Source organism: Notothenia coriiceps, unplaced genomic scaffold (genome assembly GCF_000735185.1).
Source record: "Notothenia coriiceps isolate Sejong01 unplaced genomic scaffold, NC01 NC01_scaffold00016824, whole genome shotgun sequence".
Taxonomy (NCBI): domain Eukaryota; kingdom Metazoa; phylum Chordata; class Actinopteri; order Perciformes; family Nototheniidae; genus Notothenia; species Notothenia coriiceps.
The window spans coordinates 144,560-165,347 of NW_011349525.1; the positions used below are offsets into that span (position 1 = coordinate 144,560).

Below are 20,788 nucleotides of genomic sequence, written 5' to 3' on the forward strand. Positions count from 1 at the left end.
GATTGGAGNAACAAGCTTTACCGTATAATGTTCTGATAGAGGGGCTGTACTGAATAGTTTCATTTTGTCAGCATGTTTCATTTATTCTGTGTAAAGCGGGCGCGGCGCTAGTATGCTAATTTCTACTCCTTATTGTCCTCATACTGCCTGTGCTGCAGCACCTCTTTTCACCCTCTGTTTGAAACCAGAGCCCAGTCTGCTCTGATTGGTTAGCTGGCCGGCTCTGTTGTGATTGGTCAACCCCTTAGAGATGTCCCACCCCTTAGCCTATCACGGACAATGTGTTGAAGCGCTAGCCAATAGAGTTAAATAGAGATGTCAATATGTTACAGAAGTAAACAAAGGAGTCAAAATAGAGGCGTTTCAGGTGGGGGGGGGGGAATTTGGGCCTTTGCAGACCATTTACATGCTCACAAACCTATATGACACAATGCAGGAAAGAGACAACCTCAAAAAGCAGAAAAACAATAGGCTAAACTGATATTAGCATGTTAGCACTCTTTGCAGGGATCTGGGATCTTATTCTGCACAGGGTTGCTTTTGAGTGTTGTTAAGCTCAGAAGTAAAAATGTATTAAGATCTAAAACAGACATGCAGCCATCTGTATTAATAAAACAATCCAGCAGCACAATAAAGTCTATTTATCTAACCAAAATAACAAAATCTATTTCTCTGTCTTTTAGGGTAATGACGTAGAACATTATAAAAAGCCATTTGGCTCTGCGTGCTGAGAGGAGTGGATCTCCACTACAGAAAGATGCCCCTCCTCTCATGGTGTGCGTTACGTGTCGAATGCATTCAACTGAAATGGACCATGTAATAAACTGTATGCTAAATAAATTGCTTTGCTCACTGTGGTCGTATGTTTAAAACGGTTTATGCATGAGGCTCCTGCTTGATATCAAACTTTGAACCCCCTCCTCAGATGTGTCTCCCCTCCCCTGTGACGACTCCTCTGGTGTGAAAACAAACTGTGAAGAGAGGCTGCAGCAGAATGTGATGCCAGGCGTTTACTGTGAAGCACTGCCACATATGCAGATTGGAGTGAACTATAATACCCCTCTACTTTACTGCCATCATCTAAGTCAATATTTAACTTCCACAATCACGGTTTGAACACAAAGTGAGATAGCGCCTTAACAGATTTCTCCGGGCCCGGCACTTACCTGGCCACCCAGGCGTTTGTGTTGATGTTGAAGGAAGAGATGGTTCCTCCAAAGAGAGGCGCGGTTTCAAAGACCCACACCTTCATGTTGGCACAGGCGTCCCATCTGTGCTCACCATCCACCACACCGTTGTAGCCTAGTCCAGATAATATACATACACCCTCCTGCAACAAAACATTTCCATCTCGTGAGATCGCACCATAAACCATGAGAACCTGATAAACTGGGAATATTCACATGGGCTGATCAGGGTGCGACAAAAAAAGGATCTAATTATGTGTGAGTGTATGCAAAGGTATGTCACGGGTGGTGCTTTACTCTTAATGCTCTCTATAGTTAAAACCAGCGGCTGTCTGTAGCTACAGCTCTATACACGTTATTCTAGGAAACAAATCAGTAGGCCGCTTTTTTCAAATTCATTTCATGCGAATCAAGAGGTTACTTACCGCTATAACCCAACAGCTGACATATTTATACAAGATGACTTTAGCCCAAATCAGAACAAACACACAGCGATACCAGAAGGGCTGAGCCTGTGGAAAACACAACGTTTCATATTTTAGACAAACTACTTTTTTTGTTCTTACAAACTTTAAGCAAAAACAATAGATGAACATTATCAATATCTAACATTGGAAAATAGTTTATAGGTAAAGTAGCACGTCAACCAGGCATGGCCTAGGAGCAGCAAATACACTTTAAAGGTCCCATGTCATGCTTTTCTGGTTCTTACCCGTCCCCTTGTGTGTTATGAAGGTTTTTCTGCATGTAGCAGAGTCACAAACCCTCAAAGTACACCCTGTAGGGAGTAAAACTCTAACACAGAAAAGACCTGTCTATGCCGCCCCAGAACGCCACGTTGGACATTTCTCTCTTTCCATTGTTTACGGTACTTCTTGGGTACAGTGACGTATTTCGGGTATAGTGACGTAACGTAACGTTACTTTTGGACATTGCGAGGCTCGCTGTTTCGAGGAATCAGAATACCTTTATTAGTCCCACAGAGGGGAAATTTGCGGAGGAGCAGGACACTGTGAGCGGGACACTGTGAGCGGGACACTGGTGTGGGGTCGGTGAGACAGCGAGACACCATGGAACTCAGCCTGAGCACACACACAAACTCCCAGCCAGGCTGCGGGTGTGTGTGTGTTTGGGGCTGGGTTTCACTGTGTCTCGCTGTCTTGCTGTCTCGCAGACGGCCTCTGGGTTCACAGGGGGGGGGGACAGAAGCTCCAACAAGCCGTTTAGGACAGAGAGTGAATACACATACTTTACAGAGATGCTGTATGAAAAACCAATGTGAATTTGGAAAATTGAACAGTATANGGGGGGGGGGGGGCAGGAGCTCCAACAAGCCGTTTAGGACGGAGAGTGAATACACATACTATACAGAGATGCTGTATGAGAAACCAATGTGATTTTGGAAAATTGCACAATATAAATCTATTCTAGTAGACCTCAACAATGGAATTATGATCAGTAGAAATAGCCGTGACATGAGACCTTTAAATATACACATCAACAGAAGATCAAAGAGGTATATATATTTATAAAATATCTATAGAATACACAACATAATGCATATTTTAGAAAACCAAGCTTTCCATGTTTTTCCTGTGTTTCTTTTATTTGGCAATGAGGTAAAGAGATTTACATATTCAGCATACAAGGTTATTGAATGATTTATGTTTTTAAATATTGTCGTTCTCACCTCATACTCGTCTGTTAAGAAGTAGCTGTCTGGGTAATAGGGACTAAATATTGTATATACCGCCAGGCAGACAAAACCCAGAGCAAACCTCTTCATAGCCGGTGTAACGCTGGAGGAGAAAGACGGACGAGATGAAGATGGGAGATTAGCGGTGGATATTGCAAACAGCGGGGGTCTAATACTGCACAGTTGGTTTATTGTACAGATGGGACGTTTCATCACTGGTGATTGTCTCCCTCTTGTACCTGTTGGGAGGCTTTCCGGGGCTGTCGGTGAGCTCCCCGGCCACCAGCTTCTGGTAGCTGCGCAGCGTGAACTGGGGCCCCACCAGGAAACCTCCGTAGAAATAGGAGAAGCCGCACACCTCGAGCAGGGAGGGCACAGAGGGGAGGGCGGCCGTCTTCTGCTCTGCACTCAGCTGGGACTGGAGGTTAAGGACACGAGAAGACATATATTAAAGAGGGCAGAAGGAAGGATGAAGAGAGGAGAAGAAGGGAGCCGAGAAAGGCCATAAGTCCTTTTGACAGCATGTTAGAAGACTCAGGGACGGTTTCATCCCACAAGCCATTGAATGTTGATACAGGAAATATCTAGTTACAAAAGGATGACTTTAGAAACAATGTTGACTAACCACAAACTCAATATCGCTGCACTGAATACTTATTAACTGGCGTTTAACTGCAGGCTGTACACTGTGTACTTTACATTGATAATATTAACCAGATGGGAGCAGATACATTTTGACACAGATACAACAGAATGAATAAGCACAGCGTAAACACTCATTAGAATAAAAATCAAATAAAGCAACAGAAGGGGAAATAACAGCTGTCAAGGACACACAAGAGAGGAACCAAGCTCACTGAAGACGAGTGAAAGAACAGGAAAAGGGAAGGGCTGCTCAAAAGATAGTTTTTGAAAGGAAATAAGGGTGAGGGAATGATATGATGATTCCCTCTATAGTAGCTAAGTCTTTGGGTTGTGTCATTGTGACTAATATTGCATCAATGTGATAAAGGAATTTGGAGTAATCCAGTGTATCAGTCACACTTCCTGTATGTGGTTTGAATCAATTGAGTTTCAGTAAAAATTGGCGCATTTCAGCCGTTTTTGGTTGCGTTTCCACTAGGGGTAGTTCCGGCTAGCGGCTACTTTTTCAACAGTTTTCACAGTTTTCTGGCCCTCGATAACAATAATTACATTAAATGCTTAGACATTAAATAAATAAATACATTTCATCTGTGGAAGCCGTGGTACTGTAAAAAGCACGACCAATCATCTGAGCCGGCCTGGCTAAAGTAACTGGATGGCCTACCTGCCTGTCAGCCTTCCATCTGTGCACAAACTTATCTCGTGCCCTCATTGGTCATGTGCGCGTTCGTGTGTGTCCTAGCGCACTCAAGCTGGTTTCTCCATTCTTACCTACCCTACCTTTAAATAATGCAATAATTAGAAATACGCCAACATATATATGGATCTAAGTTTGACAGAATGATATTCTTGCTTTATTTATTTTTCATGTTCCTCAAATGTAAAACTTGTGTTTCCTTGCAGCAGTCAAACGAATTGTCGACTGAATACAATTTTTTTTGAACTTATCCAGGTAAAAGTACTCTCAACTACTAATACAATGTTAATTACATTCAGAAAAAATACCCCAGGAGTGATTTTGAATAAAAAGAAAAAATAAGAACGATTCTAGGATAAGAAGAAACATAAGGTTTTTATATAATTCCACGAAGGAGGCCTATACATCACATATACCACACCATTTCTCCCTCATCATCACACACCCTCTGCTGATATTTCTCTCCCCTTTATTGTGTCCCGTTTCTCCCTCTCTACTCTAGCGTCTCGTCTTTTTCTCCACAGAGCCTTTAGTAGGCAAATAGAGCGCGTCTGACTGCAGCTACGTATAAAGGAGGGAAGGCCGAGGGGTCAGAGCAGCGCCTCACAGGCACAAAGCCCCTTTGTTATGTTGCAGTTATCTGAATACCGCTCTGGGTTGGTGGTAGTCATGCTTTAAGGTTTCTGTCACTATAGAGAGGCGAAGTCCCTCCCTTTCCGGGGGAGCTCCATGGGACCTTATTTCCGGAAAAGTATGTATTGAAGTGAATGGAGAGAGAAAGATTATCTCTGGATCCCGTTTGAATTGTGCCACGAATTACACATATGATGTTTGTCAATTTAAAAGATAATTTTACAAGTCAAAAAAAAAAAAATGTGTCGTAAAACTGTGAAGGAACACTTTTTTTGTGTGAAACCGCTCAATGAACTACATCTCCCGTCTCACACCACACACCAAGACGGCCGTCACGTTGGCACATTTCACTTCTTTCTTTCAGAATGAGGCGGAAGTATTAAAAGAGGTGAAAATCACTCCAAGTCTGGGCACGTTGAGAGCTGTACATACACACAAGGGGAGTTAGTCGGTTCCGTAAGAGCCAGCATGCGGGACCGGGATTCTGGGATTTGTAGTCTTTCTAGTTGAGTATTTTTCATAGTCTTATATTTCAACAGTATTACGACAAACTGTGACTTTTTTGACATGGAAATGATTTTTTAAATTGACAAACATCATATGTGTAATTCGTGGTACAATTCAAACGGGATCGAAAGATAATCTTTCTCTCCCCATTGACTTCAATACATAATTTTTCCGAAATAAGGTCCCATGGGGCGGAAGTAGATGGGCGGGACTTCGCCTCTCTATTGACTCATTTCAGCCTCTCCATTTTGAAGATTTGAAGATTTGTTAATAGGAAATCTTTGAGTTTTGAGCTGAACATTTAGATTTTTTGATCAAGTGTTTGAAATACAATTTGTAGGCTGGGATATTTCTGCAGCTCCACAAAACTTAAAAATGTAGTTTTAACAGGTCTTACCATTTAATAAATATTGTGCTTTCTGTGAATGTAATAATGAACTAGCCCATTTTGCAATTTTGAATAAATCTGTATGTTTTCACATCTTGATCGTCTGCTGGTTTTTGGTGAACACAATCAGATATCCTGCAACAACTCCACACGACAGAATGATACAAATAAATGACAATTACAGCAACTAACAGACAACAAACAAAACTCAAACAAAGGACATTCCACATGAACGAGGAACGAGGAAGCAGGCAAAAGCAAAGAGATCAACAAACTCACTGGTTCCTTCCCGCCGTCATAGTAATCAAATGACAAACCTGTAATCAGAAAATGGATCTGGTGTCAGAAACTATGTTAGGGTGACTAGTGCTTGATGACATTATCATTTTGATGAACACTGTTAAAGCATGCAAAGGCCATGTCAGCAGTTCATCAGTGTGTTAATCACTACCTGGAGAACAGGGGGAGATAACAACAATGGCAACAGGAAGATATGAAATGGGAAACCATCTGGAAGGAGAGCAAAGAGAGTCAACTCACCAACAAGTTTGAGTGTGAGGACACAATGAGGCATGGTCCACTTGATGTCATACTCCTCTGTCGCTGTGTAGTAATACCCTGCCAGCAGGTACACCTGCAGGAGGGAGAGGATGACATGACAAAGCAGATGTTTATCAGAGCTCTACATCAGAATCACAAATTCCTTTATCCGTCCCACAGAGGGGAAATGCACATTGTTACAGCAGTATAGATAGAGACTGGGGAAAAGAGAACACACTATTAAATCAAAAAGGCATGCACATAAAACTAGAAGGCCGTATTTATCAAATAAAACAACAAGTAACATTGTAGAATACTGTGTGGTAGTGGGTAGATTGCAGTGATAAGCTAAATTAAATGATATATTTACATAATAACATACAGATGCTGGTTGGAATGGACTACCTAAGACCGCATTTACACGGGAACGCAAACGCAAACAAACCAAATTCGATATCAAAAATGTATTCCGTTCACACGGATACGGCTCAATAAACGTGTCCTTCACACGAGACCGCTCGACCCGCTGGAGACACTGTAGTACATGGAGAAAAGTAACAGATACAACCCGTTTCGTTCTCGTGTAAACAGCATCTAAGCAGCCAGTACTAATAACATAAGCTAGGAACGTATTGCACATAAGTGTTGTTGCCAAGAAAGAACAGAAAGGGGAAATTCACTAAAAACCAATCACAGGAAGTGTGGTGCCGAATGCAAAGGAAATCTGACATGAGCACATTCTGTGTAAAATGTGGTTTCCATTATCAGGCTCCTATAAAAGGGTTGAGCAATAAATGCAAAAGCATGCAAAAACACCGGAACCAGCAATCCCCAAGGAAGGATGTGACTACATCATGAGATTATTGGTTATAGAGCGGACTGGGATGAGTCCTAGAACCTGGTAAAGAGTCAGCATTGTGCCACTTCTGGTTCTCTCGTCTCAAAGTCAACGGTTTGTTTATGGTTTGAGGGCTGAAATAAAGTCTGTGGTTAAACAAGCTGAAGAGATTTTAACGCTTTGTTTTCCGTCATAAAATAAGTCAGTTAATACTCAACTTGTTAATATCCAAAGCTTCTATGTGTCATAAAAATGTTGGTTGCCAACAAGTGACTAACTTATCTACTAAACATCCTCATGCTGATCACTAGCCAGCCATGTGACCAGGATGTATTTACTTCATAGCTTAACGTTAGCTCTTACTTCTGGCGAATGCATTTACTCTTAAAAAAAAAATCACAAAGTGCTGTTAATATGAGGAAACTATCCTGCTGAACAACACATGTAGGTACTAACAAGGTGTTTGTCACTGTTTTTATTTTCTGCTATACAGTAAACCGATATCCAATAGAAAATACCCTTGCTTTTTGTGGAAGGACTCTTTGCGATGCTAACGTCCCGATCAGCCTACTAAAGTACGTCATCAATGCACCCCTCTATAGGTGGCCCTTAAGGCGCATTTCCACCTAGGGCCTCGCGCGGCTTAGTACGGTATCGTTAGGCCTTGGTAGGCCAGGCTCACTTTATGCTGCGTTTCCATTACAGTTTAGTAGTTGGGGCAGTAACTATAGTAACGCAGTGTAGGCGGAGCCATGATGTCATCTTCAATGAGAAACACAAAACCAACGTCAGCCGTTAGCTGCTAGCCGTCAGAGCTCACAGCTCTTCATATCTGTTCAGAAACTAGACCAAAGTTAAACAAGTCCATGGAGAATACAGTCGCTGGTTTATTTATGTCTGTAGGCCGTTGTTGTGAGTGTGGACGGTCGGAGCATATACTGCGTTAGTTTAGCCAATCTCCATTCAGAAAACACGCATTTTAAAAAGGTTTTTCGCCTGCCGTCTGTCTGCAGACTTGTCAAAGCATTAATTCATGGTTTTTACTAACCGGTATCAGTATGTTGTTACTTCGGCATCATTTAGAAACGTGTATTACAATTAAATCACTGTCAAATATGTTCATTGTGTTGTAGTTGCCAGCGATTCTCTCTAGTTTAGCATACTCAGCCCGGTTGTTGGCCCGGAAAGAACCTGGATTTTGGAGAGCCAGAAAAACTGTGAAAAAGTACCCGCTAGCCGGAACTACCCCTAGTGGGAAACGCAACAAAAGCCGGGCAGGCACGGCACGCTTAAACCGCGCTATAGTGGAAATGCGCCTTTATAGTACAGGTGGAAAACAGTGTGTAGGCATTAACAGGGCAATTAAAGGAAACTGCAGAATGCTGATATCAGACTGTGCAGACAAACAGAAGAAAGAACAAACACCAGAGCCACTGCAGTAACAGTCTGACAGGGGACCAAAGGGAGATAACGCTATAAAAAAAGTAAGCCTGGATGAATTGGATAAAAAGGGGAGAGGAAATAAAAAGACACAGGGGGACGTCTCACCATTTGAAAGGTAAAGCTGCTCAGGACAGTTGTTATCGTCCTCCCCATGAGCCTCATCATCAGGAACTGGACGAGGACGCATACTGCAGAGTGATAGATCTGAGGGCCTGGGGAAAAAGAGGGCAGGGGGGGGGATGGTGAGTGCAGTCAAGTGTGAGCTGTAGGACTGGACATGACAACGGCATGTTTTCCCTCCACACTTCAATACTGGCACAGATGGAAAAAGAACAACACGGCATATCCAGCATACACACTTCCCTTTCCCAAGAGTGTTGGGAGGGAAAGTATTCCATAAGGAGAAATATAAAGCAACACACCTGCTGTTACACCCAAGTGCAGCCACAAAACAGAATGAAGAAAGATGGATGTCAGCAGTTTATGTTTTACTATGGCATGCTAATCTTATCTCTGAAGACACTTCATTCATTTGTTTTTTTATCTTATCTGGAGAAGCACTTCCGACCTTAAATGTCACTTAGGCAATTTAGAAATATAAGGATTGACCAAAACTCAACGATAATCAGTTTTTTATTATATGTGACATATAAGCATCAAATATTACACATTTTAGACGCTGGGTCGAGCTAATGTTTGGCCTTTACACTAAGAAATTAACATTTTTTTATGAATTATAAGAACGGTTGATGAATAATTTGCTGCGGCTTTACTCGTGAATTTTTCAGTGCCAGTTTAAATTAGGAATCTTCTGGGTTCGAACTGTTGGACAAGCTATTTGAAAGCTGACCAAACAATATTTTACATATGAAGACATCTTAAGCAATTAGATTTTAAACGTAAAAAGGCAAGAGTGCTTTCTGTTCAAGTTCAGTCTTTCCTCGGTCACATTATATGTACGTTTTTGGAGCATCACATCGGGCAAACCAGCACTGTATGTTCAATAAAAGAGCTTGATTCTGCCAGTGACGGGCACACATTTGCTATCATACATTTCTAAAAACATTATGACGTACATTGAGGGTGCGTAATTGCCCTAAAGGATGACGTTGCAGCTAATTCAGTAGGTGCATCTTGCTCAATAATTGGCCAATTTTGAAGATTGTTGTTCCTTTTAGTCAGTTGAAAGCAAAAACATAGGGAAATTGGGTCCTGGTTGAACACAAGACGTTTGCTAAGGTTCAAGGACACAGGTTTTTTGTTCCATTGAAATTAATTTAAAACTCTTGATGTGTTTACAAGAAAATAAAAAGTGCAGTTTTAAAGAAAAACCCCAAAAAATCTTAACCACCTCAAAGAGTAGGAGCTTGACAACAAAATCTTTAAAACCGAGGCTTCCTCTTCATCTCACCAAAGTTGAATGCAGCTAGAGCCAGTCCAGATATCGCGTGGAACAAGTTTATAACGGTGGCTGTCTGGTAGAACAAATACTTCCGGTACACCAGAGCACAGGGATACCCTACAGGAGAGAGAGAACGAAGGTTAAACACAGCTTAATATCTGCCATTGTTGACCCCCCCCAGATATCAACGACACTGACCTTGTGGTAAAAAAAAACCTCATGGCACATACTCAGCAGCACATTAGTACCATTTGTGTGTATTTGTATGTATGTATGTATGTATGTATGTATGTATTTGTATATGTATGTATGTATTTGTGTATGTATTTGTGTATGTATTTGTATATGTATGTATGTATGTATGTATGTATGTATGTATGTATGTATGTATGTATGTATGTATGTATGTATGTATGTATTTGTGTATGTATGTATGTAAAAGTCCCAACACCCATTTTCCTCCCTGGGGTTAGCAAATAGTTACAATTTGTGTGAATATTACATTTCCTTTCATTAGCTGATGCTTTTCCATAGAGACGTGCAATAAGTGCGACAGACCTTGAAAATACAAGACATTGCATCAGCTCATATAAAGTTTCATATTTAAATTTGCTTCATTTGAGTAGTTCTTAATGTAACATTGAAGCAACACATTTCCATCTGCCTCAACTGGGTTACTTTTAAAAAGAAGGCAATTATCTTTAATTTTTTTCTAATTGTCAACAAATCCAATGAAGCGACTAAAAGCAACAATGTAGTGTCGGTGCGGTTAGAGGCGAATGTATTCCTCTTTGACATAGATTGTGGTCTAAACACACCGTTGCACATGATCCTTAATGATGATGAAGAGCAGAGGGCACAGGTTTATTTTTAAGTCAACCTCACATGAACCGCAGTGCTGCCATATACAAACACTGGTGCACATTAATACTTGTGTATTTATATCCAGACCAAGTTGTTCCTATTTGAATGTTAGTTTGCAGTGACCTGGAGTCAAAGTAAACTTTCAAATAGAACGATTACAGTAAAAATATTAAGAAAAAAACGATAACAATGTCATCTTTTAAAACAATTAAACCATAGTTTCTACACTTAAAAAAAGTCGTAGGGAAGACAAAGAAATTATTGAAAAGCGTGTCTGTTAAGAACATATAAAACATACACAGTCCAATATGTCAAGTGTGGAGCTGCTGTAGGGAATTAGTTATCTGAACCATGTATGCAAAGTATTTCTAACATCAAACTGCAGCTCTTGCAAAGTAGTTTGTTTACATTTCTTTGTTTAGCAGACAATACTTCTGTTATTTCATGCACCACAGTTGGAACCATGGCAGCAATATTATGCAAGCCACATTGAGCCACACAGGGGAAAAAAGGATCATGCAACAGGCTGACTTAAGTTTCTTTCAGGCATTAACCAACCAAAGTCTGATCTGCAAGGCCATGTTCAGTGTATTGTATTGCCGTTATGAGGCGGACACAAAGAGAAATATACGTGTCCATGTGTCAGAGCAAAGTTCAGAGAGGACAGCATGGAGGTCACCCTGTCCCAATCCAGACCTCTGTTACACCCTGTCATTTAAAAGTACTGCAACACATGCTATAATGAAACTGCAGATACTACATTTATCAAAAGGCTCGCTCCAACCTTTTAACCCCCTCACAACGGTCTCCCCTCTACTCAACCGAGTGGAAAAATGGAGGGTAGGGGGGCACATTTTGGCAGCCTGAGCTCATTCTCCTTGACAAGCAATTCCCTCCCCCAACCAGATTGGGACTATTATTTTCACCAAGACCAGTCTCGATCAATTATGCAAAACCCACAGCACACAAACAATGTTACTTTGTTTTTCTGAATCATTTGAAAATTGTCCAGCTAGGTTGACATAATTGTGTAAAGTCTGTAAGCTAGTTCAACAATTGTCAAGCTTAGTACAATATTTCACACACACAACTATCATGACAGTGGCAAGTTGGTTGTACATTTTTGAATGATTTAACATTTAGTAAGTGTACGATTTATTTAAAGGGTTACTGGAGATATACATTCAGTTTCTCAGGATACAATAGTTAATTAGCTAACAAAGCAGCAGTCCAACACAACTTTGAGCTAATTCAACAACATATTACACAGGAAACTAGCAAACACCACTTTCATGTCAGTTATAAGTTAGCCGTTTATGTTTAGAATCAGTTTAGTTAGTGTGCTATGTTTGTAAAGGCTAACTATATATTTGGTTTCTCCGGATATTTATTTACCTAGCTAACACAGTAGTAGTCCAGCAAAACTGGTTCGGTTGCTAGTTCAACAATAAGGTATTGAAACTAAATATTTTACACGAAACTAGCAAACACCACTATCATATCAGTTACAAGTTAGCCGTTGGTATTACTGTTTGGAATGAGTTAGCGTTAAGTTGGTGTGGTGTTTATTTTAAGGCTAACACGAGATATATTTAGTTTCTCGGGATATTTATGTACCTAGCGTACACAGTAGTAGTCCAACACAACTGGTTTGGTTGCTATTGCAGCAAAAAAAGGAAATTAAACAACATATTACGAAACTAGCAAACACCACTTTCATGCCAGTTATAAGTTAGCCATTGGTGATGATGTTTTGTATCAGTTTAGTTAGTGTGCTATGTATGTAAAGGCTAACTATAGATACATTTCGTTTCTCGGGATATTTATCTACCTAGCTTAAACAGTAGTAGTCCAACGCAACTGTTTGGTTGCTAGTTCAACATTAAAGACATTTAAAAACCATATTTTACACGAAACTAGCAAACACCACTATCATGTCAGTAACAAGTTAGCCGTTGGTGATGATGTTTTGAATGAGTTAACGTTTAGTTAGTGAGCCTTTTTTTGTAAAGGCTAACTAGAGATATGTCTTTTAGCTCAGGTTTTAAGGACACTCAATATTTATCTCAATATTTATCCAGCTAACACAGACCAACTGATTTGTAGCTATGTGTCAGTGAGTACCTGGCTGAGCGTTATGTTAGCAGTGAGTGTAACAGTCACACAGAGCACTTAAACCTGCCCGCTGATGGATGCCATTCCGGCTAGCTACACCACAACAACCCGTAAGTGATTCGTGAGGCGACACTCACCGATTAAAATAGATAACATTAGTCGAACTGCTGGCTCCGGGGAACCTAAGGACTCCGAAAGATTCGCCAGCAAGGGAGCCGCCATCTTTCTTGTGGGCGGAAACGTCTCTTCGCGACGGTTCAGTGAACTCTACTGACTCACGGCAGACATCCACACAAACACACGCTCTTTAAAGGCCCTTCAACCTGCTTCAAAGTTACACTGTGGGATTCTCCTCCTACTTCTCCTCCCCTCCGGTCTATCTATAACACTCTTTTATTGTTTTAACAGCTTTAGATTTGATTTATGGGCTGACAGGTCGGCTATGTGTAGCAGCACAGCGCTAATGTAGCAAAGCTGTTAACTAGTGCATGAAAAGTGTGTGAGATTAATCCCCGATTAGACACACAAGTGACATAATGAGTCTGAGTGTGCCCTCTTGTGTAGACATGCAGGAACAACACCAATAAAAGATCCATGTAAAACTGTTAAATGCATGTTTTAAAACACCATGGGATGGCAAATTCATAATTGGCTCTTAATTACGTAATTTGGGTTTAATTTGCTTATAGTAAAGACCATATGAAAGCACATCAAATTGCTAAAGTCTATTTGCTCTCCCCATTATTGATTTGCAGTAAGGCCAAACTACATGTAAACATTTACAATACACTTCCAAAAGTCTTAAAACTGAGATGGTTTACATCAAAAAAAGAAAGTCAGTTACCATGGGTTTTTTTAAATATTTAACTGGGATATATTCCTTTGAATGAAAGGCTTTGTTTTGGTATTCTATTGTGGCTGATATGTTTAAGCTTGCTAAAGTTGACTTCTTAACAGCCTTTGAAAGAATGATAAAAACAACCTACAGTAAAACACTACTTACAAATATTTTTGAATCAGTGTTACTAAATGAGTATTACGTATATTCTAGGCTTAAATCAGGAAATCTTAATCTGGTTAAATTCATGCATGTATGGTGGTTTTTTCCTTTTGACAACATGTGTGGGCTTCTCATTAAGAGAAACCTGCTAGAGAAATATCTAAAGAGCTTTAAATTCCTGGACGTCAGACAGTACCGGTACAACAAATCTACACCTTCTTGTTATGGTGTGGTGTTGTAACCACTCACTGTAACACAACAAACAACACAACATCACAAAATGTACTGTATGTATATTTCTTCAAAATCCTCAAAAGTCAACAGTTAAAAACAGAAAGGGAATTAGTCGAATACAAAACTCACATGTGCAAATATTTCTTTATTTTGATAAAGTTGTACTACTGGACACACGATGTCTCCCACTGAAACTTGAGTATTTCCATATTCTGCTACTTTGTACTACTCCACTACAATTCAGAGGTACATCGTGTACTTTTACTCCACTACATGTATTTAATACATTTACTTTAAAGATTTTGATTAATGATGTGAAATGTACATTTTGAATACAGGACTACTTGTAACAGAGTATTCCTACACTTTGGTAATTCTACTTTACTCAAGTACAAAATATAAGTACTTCCTTACTCATAGATTGGTTATTTTCTTTTAACAACATGTGGGGGCTTCTCTTTAAGAGAAACCTGCTAGAGAAATATCTAAAAAGCTTTAAATCCTGCTGTTACAAAAGACGTCTGACGGTAGTGGGACAACACATCTACACCTTCTTGTTATGGTGTGATGTTGTAACCACTCACTGTAACACAACAAACAACAGCACATCACAACATTTACTGTATGTATATCCCTTCAAACTCCTACATGTGCAAATACGTCTTGATACATTTGTACTACTGGACACACAACGTCACCCACTTAAACACAGAGGTGGGAAGTAACTAAGTACAATTTTGAGGTACTTGTACTTTACTTGAGTATTTCAATGTTATGCTACTTTGTACTTCTACTCCAGTACAATTCAGAGGTCAACCGTGTACTTGTACTCCATTACATTCGTTTTGTATGTTTAATTACTTTGCAGATTTCTCATTAAAACTAACTGCACCTTTACCAGTTTTGATAACACTTCAATAATTATAAAACATATCCTATATATTATTCTGAAATGGGTCAATCTGCAGAATGTTTATTATTTGTAGTTTTAAGTATATTTTGATGTTAATACTTGTGTACGCTTACTTGAGTAACATTTTGAATGCAGGACGTCTTACTAGTAGCAGAATATTCCTACACTGATACTTCTACTTTTACTTAAGGACAAGATCATGTGAGTGCATTCTTATCCCACTTCTGCTTTTGGTATATATTTGGATGTTGATACTTAAGGTTATTCTAAAATATCGAGCATTATGATGAACATGTGAAGTTTTATTTTTGACAACATGTGGGGGCTTCTCTTTACGAGAAACCTGCTAGACAAATATCTAAAGAGCAAAGATTCCTGCCAGACTTATAGTCGGCTGTCAGTATTGGTACATTGAAAACACACCCTTCTGTTATGGTGTCATGTTTCATCTACTCATTGTAACACACAAACAAAAATAAACAACACACATCATATAAAACATGGACATATGAAAATGTCCTCTTCAACTTTCCAACTATTCGCATGTAGATAAGTTACAAAGATATGTTTTACCGCAGTGCAGGCTGGGTATGCAAAACTGAGCCGAAGATCCTCCAATCAGAGAGCGTTAAACCAGGCGGGGGAAATGGGCGGGACTTCCGTTTTCTGAGCCAATCAAACGGTGAGTCACCACGGATCTTCCCTCTCACCAACTGATCATATTTATTGTATATTTAACACATTTTTTGTGGATAATAACGTGAAAATGTTGCTTTTTTTGCTGTTATTACAATTTAAAAGATTTATATTGCAGATATTAAAGCTGAAATCATACTTTTACAACTTATACTTATATAACAACATACATAACATTAATCTGGCTGCTACTTAGAAATTATTTATTTATCTAATATATCATATCACTTGTATATATAGACTCTTATTTCACTATTTCACTTTTTTACTATTTTTCTTTTGTATTACTATTTACTTGCACTATTGTATCAGTTGTATTGTGTTGCACTGTTGGAGGAGCCTGTGACCTAAGATTTTCATCATCATAAACAGTGCAACACAATACAACTGATACAATAGTGCAAGTAAATAGTAATACAAAAGAAAAATAGTNGAGAAAGAATGCTGAGTTGCATCCAAAGAACACCATACCTACTGTGAAACACGGGGTGGAAACATCATGCTTTGGGGCTGTTTTTCTGCAAAGGGACCAGGACGACTGATCTGTGTAAAGGAAAGAATTGACATGGGCCCATGGACGTGAGATTTGAAGTGACAACTCCTTCCATCAGCAGGGCATTGAAGATGGAAAACGTGCTGGTCTCTTCAGCATGACAATGACCCAAACCCACACTTGCCCGGGCAACGAAAGAGTGGCTCCGTTAAGAAGCCATTTCATGGTCCTGCGAGTGGCCTACAGTCTCCAGATCTCAACCCCATAGAAAATTTTCTTTTGGAGGGAGTGAAAGTCCGTGACTTGGGCCCAGCGAAGCCCAAAAACATCACTGCTCTAGAGGAGATCGCATGGAGGAATGGGCCAATACCAGCAACAGTGTGTGAAAACTTGTGAAGACTTACAGAAATCGTTGACCTCTGTCATTGCCAGCAGGGTATATACAAGTATTGAGAATGAACTTTTGTTATTGACAAAATATTATTTTCCCACATAATTTGCAATATACATTCCTTAAAATCAGACAATGTGAATTTCTGGATTTTTTTCTCATTTTGTCTCTCATAGTTTGAGGTATTACTAGGATGAAAATTACAGGCCTCTCATCTTTTTAAGTGGGAGAATTTGCACAATTGGTGGCTGACTAAATACTTTTTTGCCCCACTGTATATAAATAAATATATGTTTAGCATTTTTAATGTAGGTAGATCATTTTGACTTCGTCATTTTAAAAGTAGCTCCCAAGCTGAAAAAGTGTGGGCACCCCTGTACTAAGGTGTCTCTTAATTATGTTTCTAGATTAGGCAACTTGTGTTTTTGACAGAATTATGTACCCAACAAATTTGATATTCAATACATTGTAATGTATTGAATGATTAGCTGGGAGCATGAATCCTTTTAATTCAATATTGCCTTAAAGCATTCCTCCAAATGGTCAAGGATGCTATAGCCAGCGTGCTCACTTGAATGACTTACAGCAACACCTTTGATTTTCATCCTACAACAAGTCAAAACCCTTTCTCAAACTTCTATTCTGAGCTGTGTGAGCTCTTCCTGCTCTCCTGCTAGTGCACTGATCACAGTCTTTCTCTTTTTTCCCATCACTCTTTGCTGAACGTCCTTCATCATGTATTCTCCTCTACCCCTGTAGGCTCTCCCTGCTACTGTGGAGCAACATGGCAGCGGGGAGGTGTTTGAGGAGGGGGAACACGCTCCCAGCAGTCGCTCCTCAGAGAGTGGCTTCACAGACTTCGTGCAGTATCAGGGACATGCCCCCGAAGACACAGAAGGAACCCCTCAGCCCCAACCAGCACTCAGAACGGGCCGTCGCTCCTCAGGCCCGTCTCAGACCAAACCTCTGGACAAACCAGTGATGCAGTGCTGCCTGGAGCACTTCCAGCAGTTCCTATCCCGCCTCATCACCTTGTACATCACCCCTGGTCAGGGGGACCGGGCTGAGGGAAGCGTGGTTGTGCAGTCGGGGCCTGTGGTTTCAAATGTATCCCAGCACAGTGACCATGTGGAGTCCTGCCCAGAATCAGCGTTGGTCCAGAGGGAGTGTGTCGCTGCCTTCACTGCCGCCTGCCAGCTCTTTCTAGAATGCTCCAGTTTCCCTGTCTACATCGCAGAGGGCAACCTCAAGTCTTCACCCACACAGGAAGAGCAGATTGGTAAGGGCAAAAAACACCCTCTTTGATCAAAATTAGAGTTGCCTTTATCATTTTTTAGGTTACTGTACACTGTTGGAGGAGCCATTGAACTAAGATTTTCATCGTCATAACTACACTATAGATATGTACGTATGACTAATAAAAGCCTTGAACCTTGAACCTTATGAACTATTGCCATGGTTTTTTGCCATCTTCCTTACACAATGAAATTAGTGAGTAAAAGACAAATATGTTGCATTTTCTGGGTTTTGTTAACTGTAAAAATGGCTTTCTTTCTAATATATGTACCTTCTGTTTTGAAACTGTATTTGCTCGTTGTTTATCGATTCGAACGATGGATGTACAAAGAGAACTGCGTACAGCATTCGAGGCGGGGCACCGTTCATTCCTATGAAAGTTGCCCGGTGGCCCATGAAGGCAAAATGGCCTGGCAAAAGTACCTGTATTTTGGCCCATAGAGCATGCCCACTAGCGTTTTGCCTGAGCCCAACTCCAATTTCCCGCTCTTGGCTCAGTCAAATGAATGGAGAGGGAAAATACATCTGGATTTGCTTTGAGCACATTTTACAACTTTTAGGCCCAAATCATTTTAATAAGGGCTATAGAAGAGTTTGTAGTTGATTTAGTCCCAAAAAATATCAGCTGATTAATCAATGGGAAAAAGTATTCTTGGGCACAATGACTTCATGGACAGATACAAAGGTTTTAGTATCACCATTTGGCCACTAAGAGAATATGCTTCAACGTCGGGTGCACTTCCTTGGGGCTTGATTTGAACAGTATAAGAGGCAGCCCTAAATCAAGCATACCCAGTTCTAAGTATTGGAGCTTTTAAACAGATTTTTATAGTTTGATTTATTGCATTTAAACCCTTGATGTCCCCTCTTTTTCCACACAGACAGTGAGCAGGTGCGTCCACCAGACTGGCTGCAGACCCTGATGGATGCCTGCTGCCTGGCCGGGGACTTCAGCCTGCAGGGCGTGGCCATCTCCCTGCTCATGGACCTCGTTGGGCTCACCCAGTCTGTAGCCATGGTGACTGCGGAGAGCGTGGCATCCGGTGGCAGCTCGGAGCCCGCCCAGCCCATGAGCCCCAGCCAGGGTCGAGTAGCCGTGGTCATCAGGCCTCCACTCACTCAGGGAATCTTAAAATACATCGCTGATAAAACAGTCTTCTTCAAGGTACAGTCCTCTGTCAATGTCACTATTGGTGGTCTTAATCTTCTTTGATGTTCTTGAACCTGTTTCATCTTTTTTTCCCTCAGAGTGTGGCTCTGATCCTATGGGACCAGCTGAGTGAAGAAACACCTCAGCACCATCAACGCAGCGTGGAACTCTTCTACCAGCTCCACAACCTGGTGCCTTCCTCCAGCATCTGTGAGGACGTCATCAGCCAAAAGCTCATGCACAGAGACAAGGTTCGTTCAGAAAACACTTAACATCCCGGGAAACATAAAACAATATGTAATTTAATCGTTTATTTGAACAGGGACAATGCACATGAATGAACACTTAAGACACATAATGCTTCAAGTGTAAATATGCCAGATTTTTAGCTTTGAACTCATTTCCATCCGAAGTCCAGGTTTGTGGCACAAGCAAACGACCAGTTTGTAAAACAGTATTCAATGTGGGATAGAATCTTACAGTGGAGGTATGACTTGCAGGATCAACAGTTAAGAAGGTTCTGATTTGTTTAACATTTTGCAAGTTGAATTTAATAGTATTGGATACTTTCTTTAATATTTTTCTTAAAAGTCAAGTTCGAGTCCAATATGACTCCAAGATACTTGAAGTGGGGGACTAGTTCTAATTCTGCTCCGTTTAAAAATACGTTGGATCCTTCGATGTTGACTGGTCGTTTACTGAATATCATGGATACTGTTTTTTTTTTACGTTTAACTGTAAGCAAATGTTGTTCAGCCAGTGTTGAACCTTGTCCAAAGCTTTTGAGAGAGTGTTTTTCCCGTGTACAAAGATGACCGTATACATTTGCACATTCAACTCAGGACATACATTAGGCAAGTCATTAATGTACAGAGAAAACAGTAATGGTCCAAGAATGGAATCTTGTGGAACCCCAACAGGGTTCCACAATGTTTCATGGGAGCCTGCCTGCAGGCAGCAGTCTCAGGACACCTGCACTCTGAGGACACCTCCACTCTCAGGACAGGAAGTGCACGCTAAGAATTCCAAAATAAAATCGCCACTATTAGAAATGCACGCAAATACAAAATAAAATTGTATCGTGACACTTATTATTCGCACCTTCAATTATGTTGATGAAGAAGTTCGCTTTGGCCTGTCTTATTGTTTGTGTTACCTTGTTACGAGCATGAGTGAATTTCTCTCTTTCAGTGAATAGCCCGGATTTCAAGCTCTGCTTCAATAGTTGGTCTCTAGATTTCATTAAATTCCTGCACTGTAGATTCAGCCAGGGAAGATGGTGTTCCTTCCTGTCCCTAACTGACCCTCTCCTTGAGAAGGAAGACATTGTATCATTAATTTTAGATATAAACCGATTACTGTTCTCATTCATAACACTCCGTTCGATGTCTCACTATGGGATGCGCCTCATCGCGGAGCAAACAGAAGCATCAATCTCATTACGCCAATCCTGATTGGTTGGTGATCTTGACGTCAGCGTCAGGGAATCCACCCCCTATAAGTAGCTTGCTCTACGTCGCATGCGTCATTCAAACACCCCTTCTCGCTTCAGAGCACATCTCGATAGATCGTAGCCGGGCTAGCTTAACTGTCCACAGACTGAACCCAAAGCTAACTTTCGGTCGACGGGCGCTCGCCGGCTGCTTTTCTGCTTCGCAAG

The 20,788-nt window shown here is 40.6% G+C and overlaps 2 protein-coding genes across 2 annotated transcripts; one reads left to right on the plus strand and one right to left on the minus strand.

The window, feature by feature from the left end:
• Nucleotides 1-1,153: 1,153 nt before the first annotated feature.
• lpcat3 (lysophosphatidylcholine acyltransferase 3) lies at nucleotides 1,154-13,370 on the minus strand. Its single transcript, XM_010776266.1, has 9 exons — nucleotides 13,093-13,370; nucleotides 9,986-10,093; nucleotides 8,680-8,786; nucleotides 6,294-6,387; nucleotides 6,033-6,070; nucleotides 3,123-3,301; nucleotides 2,878-2,986; nucleotides 1,613-1,699; nucleotides 1,154-1,330 (listed from the first exon to the last, which is right to left on the minus strand). The coding sequence occupies exons 1-9, from the start codon at nucleotides 13,175-13,177 to the stop codon at nucleotides 1,163-1,165; spliced, it is 975 nt and encodes a 324-aa protein (XP_010774568.1). The 5' UTR covers nucleotides 13,178-13,370; the 3' UTR covers nucleotides 1,154-1,162.
• Nucleotides 13,371-17,296: 3,926 nt separating this feature from the next.
• Nucleotides 17,297-19,415, plus strand: LOC104949838 (protein dopey-1-like). Its single transcript, XM_010776267.1, has 3 exons — nucleotides 17,297-17,961; nucleotides 18,860-19,143; nucleotides 19,227-19,415. The coding sequence occupies exons 1-3, from the start codon at nucleotides 17,664-17,666 to the stop codon at nucleotides 19,398-19,400; spliced, it is 756 nt and encodes a 251-aa protein (XP_010774569.1). The 5' UTR covers nucleotides 17,297-17,663; the 3' UTR covers nucleotides 19,401-19,415.
• The last annotated feature ends 1,373 nt before the right edge of the window (nucleotides 19,416-20,788 follow it).

Coding starts and splice junctions, on each gene's coding strand:
- lpcat3 (XM_010776266.1), bottom strand. CDS start 13,177: ATGGCGGCTCCCTTGCTGGCGAATCTTTCGGAGTCCTTAGGTTCCCCG. Junction 8,787..9,985: donor TCTAGCTGCATTCAACTTTG/GTGAGATGAAGA, acceptor CTTTTTCCCCAG/GCCCTCAGATCTATCACTCT. Junction 1,331..1,612: donor TCAGCTGTTGGGTTATAGCG/GTAAGTAACCTC, acceptor GTTTTGTTGCAG/GAGGGTGTATGTATATTATC.
- LOC104949838 (XM_010776267.1), top strand. CDS start 17,664: ATGCAGTGCTGCCTGGAGCACTTCCAGCAGTTCCTATCCCGCCTCATC. Junction 17,962..18,859: donor CACACAGGAAGAGCAGATTG/GTAAGGGCAAAA, acceptor TTTTCCACACAG/ACAGTGAGCAGGTGCGTCCA. Junction 19,144..19,226: donor ATAAAACAGTCTTCTTCAAG/GTACAGTCCTCT, acceptor TTTTTCCCTCAG/AGTGTGGCTCTGATCCTATG.